This window comes from Manihot esculenta, chromosome 11 (assembly GCF_001659605.2).
Source record: "Manihot esculenta cultivar AM560-2 chromosome 11, M.esculenta_v8, whole genome shotgun sequence".
Taxonomy (NCBI): domain Eukaryota; kingdom Viridiplantae; phylum Streptophyta; class Magnoliopsida; order Malpighiales; family Euphorbiaceae; genus Manihot; species Manihot esculenta.
Window position 1 is genome coordinate 31214114 of NC_035171.2, and position 26122 is coordinate 31240235.

The 26122-nt window shown below is 33.9% G+C and overlaps 3 protein-coding genes and 1 long non-coding RNA gene across 5 annotated transcripts; 1 reads left to right on the top strand and 3 right to left on the bottom strand.

Moving 5' to 3' along the window:
- Positions 1-450: 450 nt before the first annotated feature.
- LOC110625964 (protein CNGC15b) lies at positions 451-5100 on the bottom strand. Its single transcript, XM_021771675.2, has 7 exons — positions 3986-5100; positions 3262-3817; positions 2951-3163; positions 2548-2840; positions 1940-2051; positions 1409-1645; positions 451-1208 (listed from the first exon to the last, which is right to left on the bottom strand). Exons 1-7 carry the CDS (start codon positions 4012-4014, stop codon positions 534-536), a joined length of 2115 nt encoding a protein of 704 aa, XP_021627367.1. The 5' UTR covers positions 4015-5100; the 3' UTR covers positions 451-533.
- A 1999-nt stretch (positions 5101-7099) lies between these two features.
- Positions 7100-13969, bottom strand: LOC110625760 (receptor-like serine/threonine-protein kinase NCRK). The gene is made up of 11 exons (XM_021771384.2): positions 13307-13969; positions 12616-12671; positions 12079-12159; positions 11607-11735; positions 10861-10974; positions 9644-9916; positions 9283-9524; positions 8849-9145; positions 8440-8676; positions 7949-8176; positions 7100-7804 (listed from the first exon to the last, which is right to left on the bottom strand). The coding sequence occupies exons 3-11, from the start codon at positions 12146-12148 to the stop codon at positions 7484-7486; spliced, it is 1911 nt and encodes a 636-aa protein (XP_021627076.1). The 5' UTR covers positions 12149-12159; positions 12616-12671; positions 13307-13969; the 3' UTR covers positions 7100-7483.
- Positions 13970-16461: 2492 nt separating this feature from the next.
- On the bottom strand, positions 16462-22932 carry LOC110626611 (E3 ubiquitin-protein ligase WAV3). Of its 2 annotated transcripts, XM_021772626.2 has the most exons (3): positions 22449-22932; positions 21002-21348; positions 16462-18832 (listed from the first exon to the last, which is right to left on the bottom strand). In XM_021772626.2, exon 3 carries the CDS (start codon positions 18803-18805, stop codon positions 16886-16888), a length of 1920 nt encoding a protein of 639 aa, XP_021628318.1. In that variant the 5' UTR covers positions 18806-18832; positions 21002-21348; positions 22449-22932; the 3' UTR covers positions 16462-16885. The 2 variants fall into 2 exon arrangements, with proteins under 2 accessions (XP_021628318.1, XP_021628317.1); XM_021772625.2 differs by lacking the exon at positions 21002-21348 and having other exon boundaries at positions 22449-22931.
- Positions 22933-23916: 984 nt separating this feature from the next.
- Positions 23917-24950, top strand: LOC110626960. Its single transcript, XR_002489812.2, has 2 exons — positions 23917-24128; positions 24292-24950. It is a non-coding gene; the product is annotated as an uncharacterized LOC110626960 (long non-coding RNA).
- Positions 24951-26122: the final 1172 nt, after the last annotated feature.

Sequence of the window (26122 nt, forward strand, 5' to 3'; positions counted from 1 at the left end):
GCTTGGGGAAGGTGGTGTAATTGTTAAATTTGCGTCTGTTAATACTTGCGAGGGTGGCATATGGAGCCCAGCATCTGATCCTTGGTCTGTTATGGGGATATTTGGTAGAGTTCTATGGCTGTAAGTCGTATCAATGACAGGTTTGGTGTTGAAATCAATTTCCTCAGATTTCCTTTACCTCAACTCAGCATTGCTCATAGGTAGAGAAAATGTGTTGTGATGTTAAAATCAAAACCAAACCGCCTAATCTATTGGGTTTTGGTTCACCAGTACTTGCATCAAACTTCTATAAATATTTCAAATATATCCAGTTAAATATGTTCCTTGTATTCTTCTGCAAACCTCACAGTAAAATCTTAACTTTAACATCTAACAAGATCCCCTAACTATCAGCCCACAAGTTTATGGACTTAATGGAACAAATAGAATTGAAGCAATCCTCATAGTTGCCACAAAAATAATAAAATTTTAATGTACACAAAGTGCTAAATTTGTACATATAAGCTTGAGGCTGACTTCAGAAGTTGTGTGACTCAGTCCTCATCTACTGAAAAATCTGGTTCTGCTGGCTTCTGCAATGAGCTCGCTGCTCTTTTTTCTGACCCAGAATACTTAATGTTACCTCTTCTAGTGCTTGCTGCTAGCCTGGCAGCATACATAGCTAAGCCTGTGCTTGCTGAAGTAGGTTCAGGATCAGCTGCTGTGGGGTCTTCTCTAGCTATGAGTTCGGCGGCTTCCTTTCGTTTCTTATAACGGCGCCATGCGGCTTGTATGAAACATGCAGCCCATGTTCTCCATTGATGTGAGTAGAATCTGAACTTTTGTCTTAGTTGCTTGCTGTGTAGTCTTCTAAATTGCGATGCTACAAACTTCAAGTCTTCTGCTCTCAAGGCAAATGCCTCTACTTCTGAAATGGCCTTGACCGTGCGAGTAGATGATGGAAGGATGATACATGGCCTTGGATCTAATGCCCATGTTAGCAATTCCTCACCACAAAAATCACCAGGACCAATACGGCACGAATTGAAAAATCCAGTACGACCACCATTGGTCGTGTGAGAATCAAGATGACCACGGATTATGAAAAGCATCTCATTGACAAGGTCACCTTCGCGGACAAGTAATGTGCCTTCAGTAGACAATGCAGGTTTCAGCCTCTCACATATTGCATCTAGCATCCTTTCATCCATTTGATCAAATAGTGGAACCTATTTTAGACAAAGGCTAAAAGGTTACAATTTGTTATTAGCAATCTATGCTTCAGTATGATATTTTTCTTAATCTCCAATTGAATAGTTTAAATTAGAAATATTTTTCTTCCTTTTAATGAGAATGGCATGTATATCAAACAGGTTATGAAATCACATCAAATATAAATGTGAGCAAGAGTGCAGGATGTATAACTTACTCGCCGAACTAAATCAAGGCAAAGGTGACGTTTGATGTCTCGTCGGAGATCCATAGGAAGACCTTTAAGGAGAGCTTCTTCATCAACTCCTCTGGTAGCCACCCACTTGTACTGATCATATCTACGGACGGACTGTTTTAGCTCTGGTGGCAGCTGCCTATGATGCATCCATTGTTCTGTATCAGTTCTCCTTATTCTCCACTCTTCTAAACGAACTGTTGTTGATTGTAAATATCTCTGCAAGTGGAATGTTAAATGAGAACCAGACATCCAGCGATGGAAAATATTCCAATCATCACATTTCAAAACACTTCAGGAAATACTGATGCACAATTTACCAAGACAATTCTAAAACTTTTATAGCTTCTCCCAGTGTCTTGCTTATAGAAAGAAAGTTAGGAATAAAAGATTAAGTTGAAAAATTTTTCTAGTTTCTTTTGTTATCGTCTTAATGGATAAACTAGCTAGAGATCATAATTCCAATCAACTAGCAAGAAACCAAAAGCTTGAAGAAGTGATCTGCAGGCTTACTTGCATGTTCCCGATCAGCAACGCGAAAAGAACCAAACCAAGTGTTGCAACAACAATGGCAAAAGTTATTTCACCTACATAAGTACTTGTTGAAAGATTTTGTCCCAATGAACTGCAATAATGGACGGAAAAAGGAAAAAGAAAAGCATTAACTCAAATAATAAGCACAATGAATCACAAACTAAATGCCGTTCATCTTATATGAAGGAACAAGGTAAGTTATGTTCATTTTTACAATATAATCTGTTCAATAAACTCTTATATCCCCTTTTTCTTTTCAAGGCAGAGTAAATAAATACTTAACTAAAATTATCAACTAATTGGAAACTGATAGTGGATTTCTGATACATCTTCCACCAACTAGAAAGAGCTTGCCTCTGCCAGAAAAGGTAAGCCCCATATCATTGAACAAATTGACTCATGAAAAGGAATTTGTGACGAAATTGGATTCCCATTTAAATGGCAACTTCAAATTCTTAAAGATGATCCTCCATTTGTCTAACAACAATTTATCTCTAAGTCTTATATGTTGCAGGAGATAACAACTTCCGTATTCAAATGGGAGCATCCCAAGTGGACACAGATTTCAGGTTCAGAATGTACATTACCTGAGGTTCTTTAAGCCCCACCAAAGACAGTAGAAATATTTGTCGAAGAATGTTGAAATTGTAACGCCAAATGTCAAAGCGTCGCCAAATATACCGAATTGATAGTAATCAATCTCTGGTTTACAAAGATTTGTGACATTGCTTGTTTTGAACCAGGATTCCCTAAGAGGGTCATGCATCTGGTGGCAATCAAAATATTGATATCGACAAGAAGGCCTCTCTAGATTACAAACACTTCTCCAACATGCTTCTTGCCGCTCAATTGATAGAAGATACCAGCAAGCTCCTAAAACCTTTTTACCAAGATAAAAAAAAAAAAAAAAAAAGGCGGGTCTTAGCATTACAGTTTAGCAGATATAAAGGAATACATAATCTGAATTCTAAAGGATTCCTCTGCTCTTACGTGGCTTGCCAGCATGTATAGCATTAGGTTATAAGCAGCTCCTGCCCATGCTGTTTCAGTCACAACACCATTGGCCTTAATAATTCTTGATGAAAGTGGAAGGATAAGAAAAAGTCTGGGGAGGTACTGAAAAATGATTATGAACCTAAGGACATTTTTAGTATTTGCCATTGTTGAGCCACCAAGATTGGGGATAACAAACCAAATCAATGCCTGAAATGATCGAAAAGCAACACGCTATCATTTTAATGCCATGAAAGCATTCATATGTGACAGAAAAAATCCAAGCTAGCAAAAATAAATTGGCATACCTGGGGAAGAGGAAGTGCAGCAACAAGATCAATCCAGAAGAGCTGTTTTAGGTACCTTACTGAAATTTTTTTAGAATCTATGACAAGCTCCCCTCTCCCAAAAACACGGGAAGAAGGCGCAACGTAAGCAGTTCGAAAACGAATGTAAATCTGAATCATGTAAAAGATATCAGCTATAGTTCTAATAATGGTAAGGCCAATTTCAAGGGGTATTCCAATATGTATGCAAGCTTCTTTTGATACTACTGGCAAGTAAAAGAATAAAGGGTCTACAAACAAAGAAACTATGCAAGCTACTAAAAACATCTTAGTCCATATGCGAACTGTCGGCCCTCGAGGGTCCAATATTTTCTTCTTCACTCTCTCATAGTCCTCAGAGAAAACTCTTGACAATACTTTAGCTTTCAGTGATCTTCCATTCTTCCCAGGCATCTCCTTTTCAGATTTTCTAGAACTAGACTCTGATAACTGTGTTCCATCAATATTGTATTTAAGCTTAATTACATCATCTCCATTGACTGTTGCGAGTTTGGCTAATTCAAGGTCATCTTTAAACCTGAAAATTTACATGCAAGTCTAAAATTCAGCAACTAATAGATCCCACTTACACAATTGGACATGAAAACGATCAGACATGAAACTAACACGTGGCAATGTATGAATCTAGATTAAAATGAGACTTTCTGAATTATAAGAGAAACTAAAGAACCAGGAAGGTGCAAACCTTACAGATCTTGAATTACCATACGCCATTGCTTTCTTTTGGTAAGCACAGCTATGGTTTCAATCACTGGATTTTATCTGTGACAAAAGAAGGACAGAGATGATCACATATCAGGCCAAAAGTTCAAATTTTTTGTAGGTGTGAGACACCATATCAACTGAAATTGATGAGGCATACGCTCAAAGCCACAAGAAGCAAAAGGACCGTCAATAGTTTCTTTAACCAGGTTTCATGTGAACAAAATATTTAAAAAATCTACATCAACTTGGACATGAAAGCTGGCTCCAAAGAGGCTATCCCCCTTTTAGGGGGTTAGTCAAACACGTGACCTTAAATCTGTAAAGAGTGATGGACAAATCTTTAAAGAAATAGTATAACTATCTTTAAATTCAACGCCAGTTGGAGCAGAACATATAAAAGAAAATCATAAATCACACTCGTAAATTGAATACGTCATTTTCCTGAACCATCCAAGTGTAGAATTCAGATGCTTTCACTTAGACTCTAAGATATCCATGCATCAATATAGAATTGTGATATCTTCCATTAGAATCAAAAGAACTAATCATTTTCTTATTAAAAAACTATATTGTTTCACCACTTTAAGCCGCTGAGTATAAAATGAGACTCAGAAAGAAAAATTCTTCAGGAAAACTATTTTGATTCTTATACAGAGATTTTAACAACCACAGAAAGAGCATTATAAAGAGACAGCGGAAACATACAAGCACTTTTCATGAAACCCAATTCTATCGTGGCTCATTCATGTAAGTTAACTAAAACCCAGAAAACTTTTCAAATAAGAAACTGAAAATGGAAAGTTTGCTATCTGGGGATTGATGAACAATAACCGGTTTCCATTCTTGGAACATTACAAGACACTTTTTTTTCTTTTTCACCTAAAAAAGGTGGATAATATGCTTAAAGACATATTATCACTTCAAAGAGAATAAGCACAGTAGAAAAAGTGATGGAGAAGTTAAGGTAAAGGAGGAAAGAAGAAGACAAGTGTACAAAATTTCTATGGTTTTAATTAAAAGCTGCAAAACAAGAAAATATGGAGGAGGAGAAGGGCAAAGGAACAAGAACATATGAGCGTGTCCAAACCAAACCAAAGATGGAAATTTTTTGGGGTTTAATTTATGTTGTTACGATCAGGAACAGAGGAGTTGACTCCGTTAGATCCGCCTTCTTGACACGTGCTTTGCCAGTGGTGTACAGCCAATGCTCCTTCTAATCAAATGATTAATTAACAATTTCAAATCTTAAAATAATTATTCAATAATAATAATAATAATATTTAAATTATGAATTTATATAATTAAAGAATATATTAAATTCGATAAAAATAAAAAAAAAATACATGCACGGATAAGACTACGATGAGTTGTCGGTGATGCCAAAACTGACTGTTCCTTAGTAGCATTTGGACGGTTGTGGAAAATGGAATTTATCAATCATAAGATGAACAAAAAAAGCTGCTTGTGCCCTTTATTTATATTAATAATTATATTATTGGAACTTTCCTTTTCACCTAAGTGTGTTTTCTCTTTTTCATAATATATCCAACATTTATATTACTTCATAAAAATTAAATATTAAATTTTAAAAATATTTTATATATAAAATTAAAATTCGAGATTATTAATTAAGAGTTGAATAAATAAAAATTAAATCCAAAAGGAATATTTATTAAATAAAACAATAAATGCAGAAACCAATTGAGAAGGGACAAGGAGTTATGATGTCCCTACATAGGCTTGTTTAATTGAATGAAGTAGCTACATGATAAAGAAATGTTTCCTATTGAAGTCCATAAAATTATCTATATTCAGGTGTTCATGGGGACTTCATGTTCATGACGGTGGGATTTTCTTTTTCTTTTTTTTTTTTTCTTTTTTTTAAATTGTAAATTAATTCCTGATTTTTTATTTTTATTTAATTTTAATTGAATTTGTTTGGGTTAGTTATTAAAATAATTAATAATTAAATAGTCTAAAATAGATTATGCAAGTACCTATTCTTTTTTTTTCTTTTTTTTTTTAAATTATTTTTCCTCCTCGAGATGTGAAAATGGGAAAGAATAATAGAGAGGTGAAGTGATTGCATTAACTAATCACAGGCTGGATTTGATCTGTGCAGAGGCATCCATCCATCCAGTTTATGGGTCCGACTACTAAGCTCCCTCTTCCCCACTCTATGCCATATAATTACCTATTTCTTATCCATACATTTTTATACAGACTTGGCAACTCTCAGCTCCACAGCTAAAGTGCATGAGAATAAGCTCAATACTTACCCGTACCTATATTCGATTAAGAATAGATACATATGGTTATCGAGTGGATAAATTAATTATTCAAAAATTATGTAAACTTTCATAAAAAAATCAATAATGTTTAATTAAGTAGAGTATAATATTGTATTATGAATTTTAAATACAAGACAAAGTAAGGTATGTATTCCCATTTTTTAATTTTAAATTACTAGTATATATACATAAATGCACAAGGAATTATTCTAACCGTGCTATTAAAAAAGATTTTTGAATTTATATTATAAATGAGTTTTTAATCTTATATATTTTTAAAATTTATTTATTTATAGAAAATAATTTATATGTGAAAAATATTTTCAATAGAAGATACTTTATATATAAAATATTTTTTAAGAAAATAGTTTATCTTCTATTGTGTACTTATAATGTTAAAAAATAAAAATATATTTAAATTATGGTGTCAATAAAATGTTCAAATATTTTAGAAAATTATTTCTTTTTTAAAAAAGGAAAAGTAATTTTCTTTGAAAAGAATTCCTTTTTCTTTTAAGCAGCAAAATAATTTTTATTAATTAATTTTTTAATATTTTTCATAAAAAAAAATCTTTTATGAAATAAATAAAACAGGGAAAAAGAAAAAGATTGTTGGCCCAGCTCGCTGTAGAGGGGTATGCATCTCTCTCAGAAGGCAGGCCCAATTCAAAACTATAAACTTTTTATTTTTCTGTACGATGAGAACTAAAAATTTCAAATTTTAATCGACTGATTTATGGTAGAGTTGCTCTTAACTGAAAATCAATTTTGGTCACAAATGAACTTTCAAATTTATGGTAGAATTGCTCAGAAGGCAGGCCACTGATTAGATTCACAGAGGAATATCATTTTGTACCTCAAAACATTGTTTCATATACAATGCATGATGTGACCATCAAGCTAAGTACATCAAATCCCAAAAAAAAAAAAAAACAATAGAATTTTCTATAGTTACTTTTGCTGTACATAAAAAAAATGAAAAAAAAATAAAAAATAGGCTATATGACGATTTGCCTGAGACCTTTCTTCTATTAACTGAAAAAGGGCAAAAAAAAAAAAAAGGAAGATCAAATGGGGAACCTCAAAAACCTTTTTCTTGCTTCCTCTCTATTAAAGAAACCAAAACAAGACTTGTACCAGCAAACTGCATATTCCTAAATCAAACGTTTGCTCATATGTCTAGTTTGTCAAGGAGATCTATTTGCCATGTGGAATGCTTCAAACCGAGGTTCCATTAAGTCCACAGCTTCATCATCCCTGGCACGCCAACTCCTAGCTTTCGATGTCAAGAGAATCAGTCTTTCCATATACTCAGATGAAACAGGATCTGCTCCTTTGATATTGTGTTCAACAAAGAGACTATGGTCAGCATCCAATGGCATCGAACACTGGGCCGACTGTTTAACTGACATGTCTCGTCTCAGTTCTGCAGCATGAATAGAACCTTCAACTTGACTATCTAGTTTTTGAATGTATGATTCACTTTTTATGCTGCGGGAGGAAGACCTCTGCATGACAAATGAAGAATGTAAAAAAATTATCACATGTACTAATGAGGTATGTGCGCATATCTTGATGAACATTTGAAAAAGCAAGCATTACTACAACTAGAAAGAAAGTATCTAATAGGTTAGTTATGATTACGACGATACCTGAAAGAAATTTATGGGGATGTTTCTCCTTCTAGACTTATCTGGTGCAATAGTTGAGAGGATTTGTACAACCTCACTCATGGTTGGTCGGGCATCAGGATCCAACAGCAAGCATTCTTTTGCTAGGTAAGCCATTATCTGCATCTCTTCTTCTGGGAAATTACCTTTCAAACGCGGATCAGGCAAATCTGACATTACTCGCCTACTGTCCTGTAAACGAGGAGTAGCCTACACAAAAGAGGAGTATAAATCACTTCAGTTATTTTCCAAAACAGTTGCACTTGTATAATTGTCTTTTATAAGAAGAGGACCATCAGAACTCAGATAAAAAATTTCAAGATAAGACAATTAAATGAAGAACAGGAGAAATCCAGGACAATTTCCTTGTCCATGGAAATACCAACTTATGCCTCAGCCAAGCACTAACAAAAGGTACAAATTTGAACTAGGGAAATACGTTCATGAAGTACATTGAAGATGATTTACTTTACCCATAAGACAAGGCTTTCCTCTCCTTTGTTGGTTGATTTATGGATGGGTTGTCGACCAGTGATAAGCTCAAGGAGAACCACCCCAAAACTAAAAACATCTGACATGAGAGAGGCCCTCCCGATCATTGCATATTCGGGTGCAAAATAGCCAAAAGTGCCCTGCATTCTTGTAGGAGAACTGGAACTGCTGGGAACACCATCAGCTTTTAATCGTTTAGCCATACCAAGATCAGTAATCTGCATATTTTTTAATTTTTAGTTTACATAATTTGTAAATGCATTAAAATTGAGCAAGTAAATGTGCGATGGGATCTCATTCTTCATTTTTACCTTATTTCAAATTATAAAATCGGCACAATTTTCATCATTCAATTTGGAATCAATATTCATAACAACATAAGATCCTTACTTTTGCTCTCCAGTTCTCATCCAGGAGAATATTTGTGGATTTGACATCTCTGTGCAAAATTCTTGGAGCAGCTGCTTCGTGGAGATATTCTAGGCCCCTAGCAGCTCCTATTGCAATTGTAACACGAGTTTCCCATTTCATGCTTTCCCCCAAAACTCCATCCAAACAATCCCTCAAGTTACCATTAGGCATGTATTCAAAGACCAGCAACCTTTCAGAATGTTTCCCTTGGGATTCTGAGCAGTAGCCAACCAAGGGCACAACATGACAATGGTGGAGTCTTGACAGCACTTCAACCTTAGCAACAGAAAAATGCACTAAGTAAGCTGGAAATTGTGGAGCAAAAACTTCTCTTTATGTTGTTTCTAGACACAAATGGACACAATATTTTCCTCAACCGAAATTTGAAAAGCAAAGGAAAGACGAAGAAGTACCTCTTTTGAAAAGACAGAATCTGCATCAGGTCCTCCCTGAGCTTTAAGTCGCTTAATTGCTACAATTTTACCATCTCTAAGCTGACCACGATATACGTAGCTGCTTCCACCAAGTCCTATAAGATTGGAATTGGAGAACTTATTTGTAGCATGATCCAATTCAGAGTATGAAAATCGGAATATGGTGCCATGTATAATCTCTGAATCACTCCTACACAATAAAGCAGCCCTGCGAAAACACCCTGAGAAATTGGAAACAATTCATCAAAAAAAAAAGAGCAATAAGCAGTTGGGAGGCCAAACTTTGGTTAGAAGCAAGTCAGGCTGATCACACAACAACGTCAACATCTAAATTACTTACCTGAGATAGGATTAATCGGCGAATTAATACTGACTTTGATTTCTGATACTGAAGACGCCTTATGACTTATTAAGTTAGTAGCACTATTGTAACTTGTATCTCTGTCAGAGGAGAACATTGGTGGCTGGATAGGGCATTTGTCCTTTCGATAGACATAGCATGTTATGGAAGCAAGAAAGGTGAGCGTTATAAGTATGACACACAGTAGCAAAATGATCACAACAACTTTCCCAGAAAAATGATTTCTTCTAGCTCCATTTTCTGCAAGAGATCCTGTTTAGAAGCAAGCATATGCCACTAAGTGAGGCTACAAACTAAATCTTACCAGTAGTAAATGACTTGGTACTAGGTTGAAGTGTCATAAAAGGCAGATCAGTTATAAGAAACATTGCATTTAATAATCCAGACAACCTGTTCATTATCTGTCAAGCTAGTATTTGAGACAGTTTAAATAAATTTGAGACGTAAAGGTAAAAGAGCAGTTTGAACCACTGAGTGTTGTATCTTATGCCATCAATTGCTAATGGAGTGAATTTCCAACTAAAGATAAATTCTCTATTTGGCTACAGAAGTTGAGTGTCATCTATTGCACAATGCCATAGTTCAATCATACATAGTTTCACTTTTCAGGCAATTTGAGCTTTATCTTCCAGTTTGAATGATTTAATATCCATTCAACTAATAGAGAAAAGCGGAACATCATAAATGGAGTTTTGTATAATTGGTCTAGCTATAGTCCATCGTTGAAAGAGGAGCATCCTTCAAATTCCAGTTGATTAATTTCAGATCATACACAACAAATTGGCCTTCATCATTTTCAAATCCTCTTAACATCATCCAGAATCTTATTCAGCAGAAAGCACTACTAAGAGACATGTATAATTCAAACCAAAAAAAAAAAAAAAAATGCATATGATATTGAACTTTAGAATAAGATCAATTCATATCCTACAAGTGGAGCTTGTGAAGCCTTAGATCTCTTAGGACAGTATGATGACAGACACTACTCTTGCAAAAGCAAATGACTCAACAAAGAAATCTATCCACACTCTTCAACAATGGAAAGCCACCTAATTCAATGCACAAACACAATACTTAGTTACTAACAAACCAAATTCAGAAAAGCAAAAGCATTGCATTTAAGCAAGGAAGAAGAAGAATAAGACGAAGAAGATGCTGATTATAATGATGTTGATGATGATTAAGGAAACAAGTACCAGAAGTGCAGTTGCAGGATGTAAAACAGGCACTATCAAGACTGGCAGAGGCAATCTTAGGAAATCCATCAGCGGCACATACACATGTCCATGTACCTCCATTTGGTCCTCCAGCTGTCAAATAACAGGTAAAACCAGTTAATAGCTGTCAATCATAACAACTATGAACAATTAATTATCATACAAACACAGCACGCAGACATTTTCAACATGTACTTGTTTGTAGGGTTGATATAAGGCAGAGAGAACATTTCTATAGATGGTTTTATCAGAAAAATTACTGTTGATTTTTTAAGTTTGAAGTTTTTAAAACGCAAGGGACCAACTCGAAAAAATGTCATCCAAAGTATGCATATCTTGTGTAAATGGAAAATATGAGAGGAGAAATTGAAGGAGCAATTAGCGTATAAATAATCTTTCATTCATGAATTTGTACCTCATAAAGAGCCGGAAGCCTATCAATAGCAGTTCCAAAATCAACAATATCAGGAGACATAATAATGACTCATAAATTCAGAAAGCTATTAATATTTAGAACTTAAGCTATTTATATTTAGAAAGTTCTACTTAGTATATGATCAAGAACTTTTGTTAAGAAATTATTCACTCAGACGATATGAGCATGACTGATCAATTTTTGCGTAGCAAAATGTTTATGTACTGTTAAACATTCAGCAGCAATGATTACATACAACAAATACTAATTCAGGGCTTCTTGAATAATTATATCACAACCGGCAGAATACCTATATTGCAATCACAGGATGTAGAACAGTTGGATTTAACATAACTCTGATTTCCTTGATATGGCAATGAACACGTCCATGTCCAATTGTTTAAGCCTGATCTAGTGGAAGGTTCATCTGCACCACCAACTAACCAGAAACCAAACTTCAGTGCACTCATAAAATTTACAAAATCCCTTATCATTGAGAAATGTTAATGCATTGCAGGAACAAGCATTCACTTTGGAAATGCCAATGATAATGTTTCATGGAGCATCTCCAGTTCTCCACCCAAACATGTTCCAGTTACTGATTCCATTATCAAAACACAAAGTGAAATGGCAGATGCACATCTACTGCAATGGAAAATTAACCGGAGCAACTTTGACTGGAGATGCCCAGGCTTTCAGAAGTTTGCCAATATACTAGGGCAGGGTGTAATTGAGGTTTATATTTTCATATTCTAACATCATAGAAAGCTATCCATACTGACCACAAAAACCTTGTTGAATCCAGATAAAACCAATGAGGCAAGCAAGGGCGACTTCCACTTGAAGCTTCATTTATTTCAACACTAGCCACAAAACAAAAATTGCCAGTCAATTCCATACTCTAATTTGAAACAAACATCTTCTATTAGTTCAATATATTAACAGTTAAAAAAACCTCGTGCAACACAATTATCCAGTGGATTTTAGAAAAATAAAAGTTTATCAAGGAGCAAACATCAGTTCAATACTGGCAGAAAAAAGAGAGACTGAATTATGTCAAAAAGAAAAATTAGATAATAAAGTCATTCCTTGGCACCCAGAAAAAGCATGTGTGACATTTTAAACTGGAAAATGAGCAGGAAGTAATATCCCATCATTAAACTGCACTAATATATTTTAAGCAGTTCCAAGGATCAAGAGTGCAATTTCCAAGAATCAAAATTTCATCATGTCTTTGAGATTCTGTTCGAGGAATAATAAGGTTAAAAGCATATTGCAGTGCAAGGGGGGAAAAAAGGAAAAAGAACTCAGATGGAAACCTTCATTAGGATCAGAGGTCTGCCCCCAAAACTTCTTTGATCTAAAATCCTCCAATCTGCAACAGACAAACAATTGTAAAAGCTTAATGAAAGGTGACAGTTATTCAACTCAAGCATAAAACCAGAGGTCCAGTAGAAAGGAGAAATAAAAGCTTCAACTGATTTCAGAGTGCATGCCTGATAGCTAACTTTAAAAATAGCATAGAAAACCATTAGGACACAAGACTGTGCAATTAGTAGGAATCGGTAAATCCATGGTTGGCCAAGAAACACCTTTGCTTTGAATTGTTTTCCATATACAGTTCAATTTTAATTATCCTAGCAAGGTATAAACAATACAATACCAAATGAAAAACTCAATTATAATGCCAGTAACAAAACAGTTGATAAATGCTCTAAGTTAATTATTGGCCACATACAGTAAACGGAAGTACCGTTTACTAGGTATACATTACTGTAGGCCTTAAATGCAAAAGGTCCCCAAAGAAACAATGACATGTAGACAATTCATTAATAGATGAGACAAGCATGGTTACAGATAAAGTAAGTTAGATATGAAATTATTCAGGAAAAGAGACTCCTTCTAGACTAAAGGCACCCCAGACGTAACTCCACGAACCAAATTCGACCCAGGCTTTAACTCCCCAAACCAAATATAACCGCATTAATGGAGAAAAAAGAGAAGACCCACCTAATAAATGACAATTTAACAGAAACTTGAGTAACCTCCTACTTCCTCAACATATTTGCAACAGATCTATCTCCAAAATAAATTTAGTCAACATTCGAACCAGCAGGACTTCTCCTGCATAAGAAACTTACAAAACCATAGTAACAATTCTTTAACAACCATTATTACCTGAAAAACACTGAAAAAATAGCTGAGTACAACACGAACTGACACTCAACAACTCACCCAGAAATTTCTAGCATTAATTGAATGAAAGCAGAACACAGCCAAGAAAGTTCAAAGAATGGATAATTCTAAAATGGGGGAAACCAATCAAAATATGATGACATTGAGAGCAAGTTAATAAGAAGTCCAAAAGCAAATCCAGAAACAGACATTTGACACCACACTGGCAGATAGAGACTAATGGTGATTTTAATAAGACCAAATGCAAAAATAGAAAAATATGGAAAAAGAAACAAACCCATCTACCACACCTCTTGAAAGCAACGTATTTACAAACACGAAAGAGACCTTTCAACCATTTTATTATATTTAATCTACTTTTTAGAATCTAAACAAAACTCACAATTTGTTTATGTTGGTTCTGCTAAAAAAAAAATGAAAATAAAAAATTAAGCTGAAAATTTTTTGGACATATCAAAACAGTACACAGAGGCTTAACGGTTAAAAGACTTGGCTTCAAAGACATACGTTGTAAAGTAGAATTTCAACATTTCCGCGCATGAAGTGGGGCCCAATAATAGCAGTGGTTGTCGGCTGTCCAGAAGTCGAAGGTAGAATTGCGAGTACTCAGTAGACACCGGACAATGACAGCTTTAAAATAATCGGAACCGTTGAACAGACCAACGGCACAAGAGAAATTTAACAAGATGACATGGATTACCGAAGATACCAGCAATTTCCGTATATTCAGTATTTTTAATTTAAAAAACCATAAAATCAGACTCCCATTGTCGTCATGCCAGGTCACGACGCTGGAGAATCCCATTCTCGAGCCGGCATCACCGGATTAATATCGATTTCTTAGCAAAATCGCAATCGGATATCGCGAAGTCGAAAGATGAAGAACCAAAGATCTTCAAAGCGAAAAAAGAAGAAAGAACAAAGATGTAACAGCTAACAAGTAGTAACAGCTAGAGTACCTGAAGCCAAAAATGAAGCAGCGAGAGAAGCAAGGAGAAGCGATCAACACTTCAACAGTGAGACTCAGATTTCAGAGAGAATTTAGCTGCTGTCAGTGAGAGTGCGGGGAGCACACAGCGAAACGCGTGGATTCGGCAGTTGATCTCTATCTCTCTGTGTGAAGAAGAGAGTATGCAATATGATGCATTCAAATGGCGGTGGCGCTCTCTGCTTCTGCAGGGGAAGTCACGTGCCTGTAGAATGGCGAAGATGGGGACAGTTAAGACTCTGACCGTTGGTTATTAAAAATGGTAAAAATTGAGAGCCGTTGGATTAGGTCCGTGGAGTCAATTTTCGAGTTTTGTGCTAGTTTGTTATCCAAGGGCTCAGATCAGACACCCTTTCCCTTTTTCTGCTTTTCTTGAGACTGCAATTTTTTATTATTCTTTTGTATATTATAAAATTTTAAAAAATTATTTATTTCATTGTTTTCATAAATAGTGGTTAATAATTATATTTTAAATGTAAAAGTATATTACTTACCATAATTATAAATTTAATATTAAAATAATAATTTTTTTGAAATTAATATTAATATAATAAATATAATCATGCAAACAATTGTATTTTATAATGGCTCAGATCAATGTTTAAATTTGAATATTTCATTTACTCTTGCCACCCTATAATAATAAATGCACTTCGAAATTCGTATAGTTCAATAAAATATTTTTTTATAAAGATATATTTATTTTTCTTTATAATTATATTAATTATACTCTTTAATCCATATGAAAATAAAAGCAAGTTAACATAGCAAAACGAATAATTAATATAATTAAAGTAATAATTTTTGTTTTATTTTTTAATAAATTATTAAAATCTAAATAATTCATATTACAAAATTATTTACAAATAAAATGAATTTTATTTAGTAATATATAACAAATAAAAAAAATATAAATAAGCTAAAAAAATAAATAGCATCTAAAAAGGTGATGTATAATTGATGTGGCCCAAATATATATAAATTTCTTTTTGTGCCAAAAAATCTTTATTGTCAAAAACACATTTATTTGTCCATAAACTAGAAAATTGTAGTTCATGTGAAAAATATGTACCTCCCAAAAAATAATGAAATGACACTTAATTGAGAAGGGCAATTAAGTAATTTTATGAAGGCCCTTATGTGGCATAATTTTATGGATTAAAAAAGTAATTTTTTTAAATATTATTGAGATTAATAATTTAATTTTTTTTATTAAATGAAATTGAGAATTCGATATAAATTAATTTTTAATTTAATTGACTGGAGATACTGCTGTTATTAAAAAAAAAAAAAAAACAGCAATCTTGGTGGTGATTTATTTGTGGGGTTTCTCACGCCAACCAAAAGCAAAGAATTTGATGCTTTTAATTAGCCCAACTTTTTCAGTTGGCCACATAACCTCATTATTACTTCTTTCACTTTTATATATTTCAAATTTATCTATTATTTTAAAAATTTATTTAACTTTTTTTAAAAATAAATTGTGATAAATAGAGGATTAATGCTTACATAATTCCTTGACGGAAAAGTAAATAACATTCTCTTCTTATATCATGTATGCAAATAAATCTAAATATAAGAAAGCTTCTAAATCTAATTTATTTAAAGTGAGTTTTGGTTAAATTTGAATTTTTTTTATTGAATAAAATTTATATTGATTAATTATTTTTATTTTATTATTATTTATATTTTTTTTAATGATAATAAAATATTGTTACGAAACTATATTAACTTACATGGAAGTTTGGTTGAATGTTAACAATTAATAGTCGCCTACCAAATATCAATAATTAATAAATAAAAATTCAAAATGATAATATGTTTTTGTTAGGATTAGTTACAGTATATATGCCGGAGAAGGAATGGCATATATAAGAGGTAGAGTGAATCCAAACAAACTTAGGAAGATTGAAAAAAGCTGGAAAATATGCAGAACTCTGCTGGGTTCAAATTCATCAATCCTCATGGAAAATTCAAGATATTGAAAAGAATCAAGACCAGATATTTCATATCATATATTGAAGAGAAGAATTCACCTCAACTATCCCCACAGTTGCATGTCAATACCCCCACTTCCTCTTAGGAAATTAAAAAACACCAATTCTCCTTATGTACATCAACCCTTAATGGGAATATCTAAAACCCTAACCCCAAACTTTTCCTTTTTCCTTTTACCATTTTCTTTTAAAAGCATCTCAGCTATTCCCCCTCCAGTTTTTTATTCATTTACATTAGCAAAACCACAATTTTGAATATAAACTCCCTCTCTTTCTGGTCTAGCCCAATTCCCATACAACAGAAGAGAAACAAAAATGAAAAAGCAAAAAGTAAGTAGACAAAAAGGTACTTGGATATAGAATAGATGAATGTAGAGTGAGGAGGACTTTCAGAGATCCTGCAGCCAGTTACCTGGGTTGCAGTCTAGCAGCTGGGAATGACAGAGCTTGTCGGAGCTTTGGATGAGATGATGGCTTGCCTAACAACATAGTGTGAGACCTGGTTACCATATCGACCATGGATGGGGTTTGGTAAGCTTGCACGAGACTTGCACTATCAGTAGAATCACCTCGTGCAGTTGCTCTCTGCCATGAGTGTGAGCTCAAACCTGATAGGACATACGCCCTTCCAGATGTCTCGTATGCTTGACGGTTTGCCATCCTTTCTTGCATTTCCTTCAATTCAGCACACAATGCAACACACAATCTGTCACCAGCCTGTGCAGATGCACTTTCTGACAATGACTTATAGCAGCTCTCCAAGATGGAGACTGCACGAATTAGATCACCATTTTCAGCAGCAACTCTAGCCTCAGCCATTGCCTCTGCTGCATGAAGCCTATTTCGCTGCCTATCCACTTCTATCGACATTATTTGTGCTCCGATTATTTCAGGCCTCTGTATCCTGACTTCACTAGCTCCCTCCAAAGTCACTGCATGTTTGGCAATTGGATCTTTGTATACACATCCAACCTTCAGCAATGACATCTGACCAATGGACCTATCAACTGGAATATTAATTGTCACTAGAATGTCCCTTTCTTCTTCCGCATACAGGTCTCCAACATCAATAGTACCCATTCTTGCATTGCCCATGATACTGGTTCGATAACTACCTGCCTTTATAGAACCAATATGCAAATTCTGGTCAACACAGTCAACTTTGACATTTAGGTCCTGCACTACCACACTCAGGAGCCCTCCAATGCACTGTGCAAATGCATCCTGAATAACATCCTCAGCTTCTATGAAAGAAAATGTGCCCCCAGAAATCTCAGAAATTGAATGCATTGAAGTGGCATCATGGTCTGTGCCAAACCCAAATGAATGTACAGGAATCTTGAAGCCTGTGCCACCATTCTGACGAATTGATATTGGGAGAAGTGACTTGTAATCTGTTCTAGAATGCGTTCCACTAGGACTGTTGACAGTATATGTATCCTGTCCATCAGATAATAGAATGATATTGGCAACTGAATTCTTCCATTTTCGATCCACTATCACCTTGACACCTTTCCTTAGACCTTCTGCAATGTTTGTCCCACCATTAGAGATCAAAGAATTAACAGCCTGCAATGCTTCCTGCCTTCCAGCATCAGTCATGAGTCGAAGAGGAAAAAGGCGGCGGGCTGTGAATGAGAAGGCAATGGCAGAAAGTCGGTCAGAGGGGCCAAGATTCTGAATCACAAATCCCATAGCTCGTTTTAGCAAAGCAAGCTTTGTTCCTGCCATGCTACCACTAACATCAAGCACTGTCACAAGATCAACTGGAGCACGAGAATTCTGATTCATTTGTGGAAGTTCAGCATGATTATTCTTGCCATTATGCCTTCCACTTGTAACAGGAGCCTTGAGATGTATGAGTATATTGAAATTATCATGAGAGGCTGATCTTGAAACAGCTGAAACTTCTGGATATGTTTTGACCTCTATTGTTCCCATAAAATTGGTATCACCAACACCATCTATAATACACACTTTTCCCTCAGCAATCTCATGTTGCTGGTCTAAGGTTTCATCATCAGCAAATATAGGTGGTTCTTGGGCATGATGAAGTGATGAGACATTCCGGTTTGCTTCAGGCCGATCAGAAGGTAGCCGTCTTAGAACAGTCATCCAGGCATCATCCCGGGGCCAACCTACCGCATTGATTTTTTTCCTTCCATGTGAACTATCAGAAGCTGGGTTTTGTAAGGGGATTTCTTTCCACTTTGCTCGGCAAACTGGGCAAATCTGGTTCCCATGTTTTACATTGGAGGTAATACAATGGAAGTGGAAAGAATGTGAGCATTCTGCAGTGAAGATTGCATGGCCCTTTCCTGGTTTCATGGCTGTCAGGCATATTGCACAGGTGCTCTGCAATTTAAAAAGGTCAAGCCGGTGAGAATGAAAGATCACCTTTTTATAAATATATAGTAATATCTAAGCTCAAAAGTTTTAAAGTATCAGCACAAATATAGATGCCATATTTGAGCGAAGCAAGCAGTCTTATCAACTAGAGACACGCATTCCAAACCATATTGAGAGAAAATGATAATAAAAAACAGGTACAAATATTAAATCGTGGTGCCCATTTTATGACAGTTCTCAACAACTTATACCCCATTTTTGTGCCATTTGGAACATTAGTACTAAGGTGGTCCCTGTCAAAATATAAGCTATGAGAAAATAAATGCTATAGAGGACTATCAAGGCTAGAATGAACAATTGGCAAAATTTATTCAAATGGAACCCAGAAAAAAATAATGAATTCCAAGAACACTGGATTTGTCCGTTGACAATTCTCTTTCCATACTTGCTGTTTATCCACAGATATTCAGAAGAGCGGAAACTAAACAATTTCAATAACAATTTAGATTATTGACTCTGTACAAGCACCTTGAAAAGTCTCCTTTAATTGTCTATCCTATTCTATGAAATTGGTCTAGAAGTTTGGGTTATCCTCCTAGTACCTCAGCCAGCTTGAAAATCCTGACAGCTCAACGAGTGATCAGGTTCAGATGAAACCATAGTTGTTTCCAGGATAAAACTAATCTATTTAGATCATGAAGGATGAGTTAGTTCATTATTATTTATGCTTGAATCTTTCATGATGCAACTTCAAGATCTAATTTCTGAATCCCAGATGCATTCAATCTTTTAGATGCAACAACCAACCTCCCTGAAACATGGTTTTTGCCAATTTATGTACTAAAGAAATATTGAAATTTGAGCAGGACGTATACTATTAAACCAGTAGATCAAATCAACATCAATAAGTAAAAGCTTGAAAAGAACAGTGCCAAATTGTTACTAATATGATATTTTAAATTTCTCAAAATAAAATCTGAAAGAAGACTTCAAAAGTAGGGAACATAATGGGCTTGCTCCAGATTTTAAAGATTTTGGGCAGTCCAAACATTGCTAAGGACACAATTACAAATTATCAACAATCACGGAAGAGACTTTTCAAAAGAAAAGAAAAATTGAGCAGGTCAGCCCCTAAACAAACTAATGATGAAGCTTTCAAGATAATAATCCAAAAACAGGTCAAAATAAATAAATGTATAAAGCTCATCAAAAGAAGGGCAATAATGGATTTGCTCCAGAATTTTGTCCCCTTTTTTTTTATTTTTCAGTTCTTTAATTCCCCAATTTTTTCTTCCTTGAATCTTATTGCAAGAAAGATCCCAATCAACTGGTCTACAGGCGTTTGCAGAGTACCATCAAAAGCAGAGAGCGAGAGAGAGAAATGAATGGATGGATGCTTGTGTGGGTATGTGTGTGTGGAATAGTACAGTAGTGCTGACCAGAAAAGCACTTTCCAATCAAGTTAAATGAAGGGGAGCACAGCAACAACAACAACACTAGAGAGTGGTAGTGTAATGCTTTTCTAATAAGCCAAAGTGAAAAATGGTCTTCATGAAGAGAGTTGAAAACAACATGACATCAAATGACCCATCTTCAGAAATATTCAGGATTTACTCCCACACCGACCATACCCCACTTGTATAAGTACATTGAAACTAGAGTGGAGAATTGAGAAAGATGCTAAAACAAAAAGTTAGGCAATTGGTAGCCATAAGAACTGACATTAACAGTAACACACATTACTACAGAAACTAAACCCATTTGTATGTAAATCACATATTTCTTCTTGAACGAATAATTTATTTTATCTTGCAAAAACATAATATAAACTGATCAATTAAATTCCTAACTTTATTTGGCTGCACAATAAGATAGCTTCAGCGATATCCCCAAAAAATATCCATAGCTATCTTTAATGAGATCACAATCAAAGTACATCTTAGGAAAGAAAGAACCAAAAGCCACCATGAAGATCCACTGATTCATTCATGAAAGAAGAAAAGAAACAGAGCAACTAAAGTTGAAAACATTCTTAAAACCATATCATTATTAAAAGGTGCTCAAATTGACTCAATTTTTTTAATCAATTAGATACTTTAATTTTTGTTTTAACTCAATCTCGCCCACATTTAGACGGTGTCAACTGGTCGTTGGCTGAGTAAGCTGTGAAATTACCAGAAACCCAAATTGCCCATTTCTATTTTCACGAACCAGATCGGCGCCATCCTCCAAGTCGCCGCACACCACCCTCTTCCTCAATAGCCTATTCGACCAGTCGTTTGATACCTGCGCTCCCTCCTCCGTCGACCGCAAACTCGCATTTCAATCTCTGAGCCTTGCCCATGTAACCGGTGGCGCATCTCTCTCCTCGCCTCAGCGAGGCTATATATGCGACATAGTTTTCTCTCAACATCTATTTCTACAAGACTACGAGACTGATGAATTGAAAGAGGCCCTTCGCCGCATAGAAGGTAAAATCCCGCCGTGCTGGCGTTGAGGGTAACGGGGCACCCATGTAACACCTGCATATCATCGTTCGTGCTATTGATTTTGTAGATTGATGCATGCAATTAGAATTATCTGCTTCTACGAAAGAAACCCAGTTTTGATTTTGAGTTGCTTTTTTATTTTAAAAAATCACTTCTTTCAACTTCAATTTTTTACATTTCAAGAAAAATATCCAGCGCCTTCAATTGATTTGAATAGGCTTGCTGCTAATAAGTCAGTGTCTTCCATGCAAATGCAAGTTCCAGGTTCAAACAAGGGAATCTCAAATTGGAGAGCAATCAGAACATATAGAGAAGGAAGATAACAGTCCTGATATTGAGCCGTTGATGGAGGCACTGAGCTGTGAATTGCAGCCGCCGGGAGAGATTGCAGACAGAAGGGAATGGGAAAGACGGTTTTCGGCGGGATCCATAAACGCCAAGTTAACGGTTCAACGTCTGTTGACAGTTTTAGCGACTGACGTATAATTTAGGATTTATTTGAAATTAAAATTATAATTTTAACTAAGAACGTAATTAATTTAAAAGCTTGATTGGTTAATAAAAAGTCAAAAATCTATTGAATGATTAATCTTAAATTAAAGGATCAATTTGAGATTTAGCTTTATTAGATATCAAAATTTATCGAACAAATTTCAAATTCAATGCTGTAATTTAGATCATGATAGTAATGGCAAAAAAAAAGAGTACGAAAATTATTTTTCCAAATTTAAATTTAATTAATATTTTAATATTCAAACTATTCTCAAACTCGATTGCTATTCATGTCAAACGATATGAATTCACCTCAAATTTAATTATGATTATTTTAATATTACATGAACTCATTTATTTTGTATATTTAAATTAATAATTTATGTAAAAATACATTTTTCATTAATAATTTATATTTTACAATCTAATAATTATATAAAATATTTAAATTTTATTTCTTTAAATAGAATATAAAAAAAATTAATTAATGTTACATTCAAGATAAATATTAACGTAATTCGTTGTTATTGAAGTCATTTTTTAAATTGAGAAATTTCGAATTGGATCTTCGATAGAAAATAATTTAAAAAATTAAGTATATAAGCACGAATATATACATATATACGTACGGCTGTACGTACCTTGGAGGATTTGGCGCCGTATTTGGAGAAGCGGAGGCCAGAAGAGGAAGGGGTGGGAGTGGAGGAGCCACGGGAAAGAGCAGAAGCAGGAGAGAGGGAAACGGCGTCGGATAATCTGGAAGAAGAAGGCGATGAATCTTCGTCAGGATCCGGAGGAACATAAAGACACATGTTGAGGCCAAGTGTTAGTTTTGCTTTCCTCCATTTGCTACCCATTTCTTTCAGATCTATCATCCTCAACAAATCCACTCTATCTGCCTACTGAAACCCATCCAAACAAATTCTAAAAATGGACATTAGAACTATTTTTCCCTCTTGTTTCTTGATGGCATGGGCAAAGAGAAAATTGGGTTTTGTTTGGCTGGAAATGAAAGATTGAGTGTGGTAGAAGTGAGGAAATGGAAGAGATTGAGATGGAGAGAGAATGGAAAGTGGGTTGTTTTGACCTTATGGGTTGAAGGGAAAAGATGGGTGGTGGGGGTCAAAGATAGAGCAGCCTTTTTTAGGAGGACAGATACGCATGAAGCCAAAAATTATAAAATAAAATAAGGGTAAATTGAGTTTAGCCAAACTTACAATTTAGTCACTTGAATTTTTATTTTATAAATAAAATAGTTATTTTATTAAATTTAATTAAAAAAAATTAAATTATTATACGCATTAAAATTATAAAGATTAAATTATTAAAATTAAAAAACTTAAATTATTATAAAAAATAAAATTTAAAGATTTAATTTACTATATTTTAACAATGAATTTATTTTTATTAATAGAATGAAATTTTAAAAATTAAATTACTTATTATTAAAATAATATAAACTAAATTATGGGTTTTGTTCCGAAACTATATTCTAAGTTGTAAATTAGAAAAAAAAAAAATTCATGCTGAATGAATTAGCGGAAAGCTTACAGTTTAATTTTATTTATTTATAGGTACTGCTTTTGATATTCCAAGTTTTGTTTTTACCCTTTCATTCTGGCTCTATTTATCTCCATTGCCATTGTTTAGGGTTTTTTCCTCAACCGCTCTTTCTGTGATTTCTTTTTTTTTATTGCAATTTGACTTTTGTTCTAAAAAGATTTTTTTTTTTTTTAACAAGAAAAAGACTCTTGCTTTTGGTTTTACTTTTTATTTAATTTATAAATGTGCATAAATTTTTTTAATTTATTTGATATTAGGAGAGTGAATGTATAAATAGTGAGGATATTTAATTAAATGTAATATATATTTTAATTAAATCATTATAGATCCCATATAAAAAAAATAAATAACAATTTATATTTGTTAAATTAAGAATTTTCTATATATCACTTGCCATCCATAATTTTCTAAATTAATATGGAAATTATTTGAATGAATTAATGGAGTTAGTTGTAATATGATTATTTGGCCAACTGTCCTTCCAACCTTCCACATAATCTTTCTCCATTGAAGCATTTCTTTAAATGAAAAAAAATGGAAGTTATTTTTATATATGGATCTTGATTCATTTTCATGTATAATATCATATAATCATTATTTGTATTATTGATTTCTAACAGTTATTTTTTTTCAATTTAAAATTTCTCTCTGAAATTTAGCTTTTTTTTTTAGTTTAGTCCGTTTGTTTCTATTGATATTGTGGGGCTGTCTCCTACCTTTCTGAGTGGGGGACAATCGTCCACTTCCCTGTCCAGAAAGTAGGTTTTTCCTTCCCCACCCTCTGAGCAAGGCAGTGTATATAAAAAAAGTTTTCTTATTCTTTTTAGAGTGGATCTATGGTTATGAGTGGAGTTTGGTTTTGATCTACTTGATGTGTTTGTTGTGATTTTGTTTACTTTTTCGTCTGATATTTACTTGCAGGTTTGCGATGCTTCATTGGTTCATCTCTGTCTTTAGCTGTTCCTGCTTGCACCAAGTTTGCTGGGTATAGATCGCGTTCTTCATCTGTTGTCAAGTCTCAACAATAGAGTGTAGACTCTAGTGGGGGACTCGCGGTAACCAAAAGTTTCAGAAGGCGAGTGGATCACTGAAGAGGATCTTGACCTCCGCCCTTGTTGATGCCGTAAATCTGCCACCCTCTCATGACCAATGCTGCTCACTACTGTGATGAGATCTTCTTCGATCATTTCTACATGTAGTGGTGTCTCTCCGCTTCATATATGGGAGAGATCTTTTTGTTTGGCCTTTACGTGTTGGAAATCGCTTGGATCTCCCTACTTTCGGCTCCAATTACCTTTACATGTTCTGGCTGAAGCTCCCTCTTCCATTGTTGTCTTGGTCGAGCTATTGGTGTATGGATGTGGCGGAGGCGAAAAGGGAGGGATGGGTTTTGGGTTGTTCCCTTGAGTGATCTACCGGTTTCTATTCGGCCATGCTCTGGGCCTTAGCCATTTGATATGGGCTGGATTTGTTTTTTGTAATTTTATTGTAAAATGATAAACAAACATATATGATCCAAATTAAAGAAAACAATGAACTTGTGCAAATCTGTGGAAATGAATTTTGCTTTATTACAAGTCTTGGATTTTTGTTACAAGTCATTTTCTTCTTTTTCTTGTTACAAACAAACCCATGCAGCAGTCATTTTCTTTGATTTTCTTGTTAAAACTAGCAGCACATGCCTACACATGGAGTTTGGGAGAAGAGAACAATTTTCTTCAATTTGGCTGCTTATGATAATGCACTGTCCTCCTTTTAAGTTTTTAAATACCTTTTGGAATTATTATTTAAATTTATTTTTAAAAAAATTAAAAAAAAATTACTATTTAATAGCTTTATTTTCCTTCCACACAAAAATATTACCTAAATAATGAGATCCAACAACTATAAACCAAAACACTACAAGTGATATTGGAACATGAAAATGATGGAAAGCTTAATTATTCTATTTGGACATTTTAGTTGAGTGAAATAGAATTTTTTTTAAAAGAAAAAAAAATGTTGCACTTTTTAATGGAAGTTATTTATTTTAATTAAGTTAATTTGCATGTTTCTTTGTATTGTATTATTAGTGGATTAAGTTGAGGTCCCTTTCAGAAATTTTGTTCTTTTTTTTTTTATATATAAATTTTAGGCAATATTTACATTTTTCCTACAAAAAGGAATGAATGATAATGTTCATCTCTAATTGACTTGATTGAAAAAATGGCCTGGCACTAAACATTAAAATCAAATTTATCCTAAATTATATAACAAAATAAAAAATATTAAATTTTGATTTAAATTGTAAATTATTATTAAAAATTAAATAAATTGAATAAAACATAACCCATAATTTAAAATTTTAATATTTTGAAATTTAATATTTTTAATCCCATTATAAAGTTGCAGAAGTCCAGCCAAATTTTTGTGCAGAAAATAAATAAATAAATCTATTGAAAGTCTCTATTGGGCTATTGGGTTCAGTTTTGTGTTTGCATTGGGCCTTAGACTACTTCTCCATTTCTCTTCATGCTTTTGTTAAATTTATGATTTTTATATTAACAAAATTACTGTTTAATATTTGTAGTATAATAAAATTTAGTTTTGAGAAATATATTAAAATATTTTTAAAATTTTAAAAAAATTATTAATAAATCTCTTTATTAATTTTAATTATTAAATATCATTAAAAAATTTAAAATATCTTTAACGCAAAAGAATTAATTATTAGATATTTTTATAAATTATATAATAAAATTTATTAATTTAT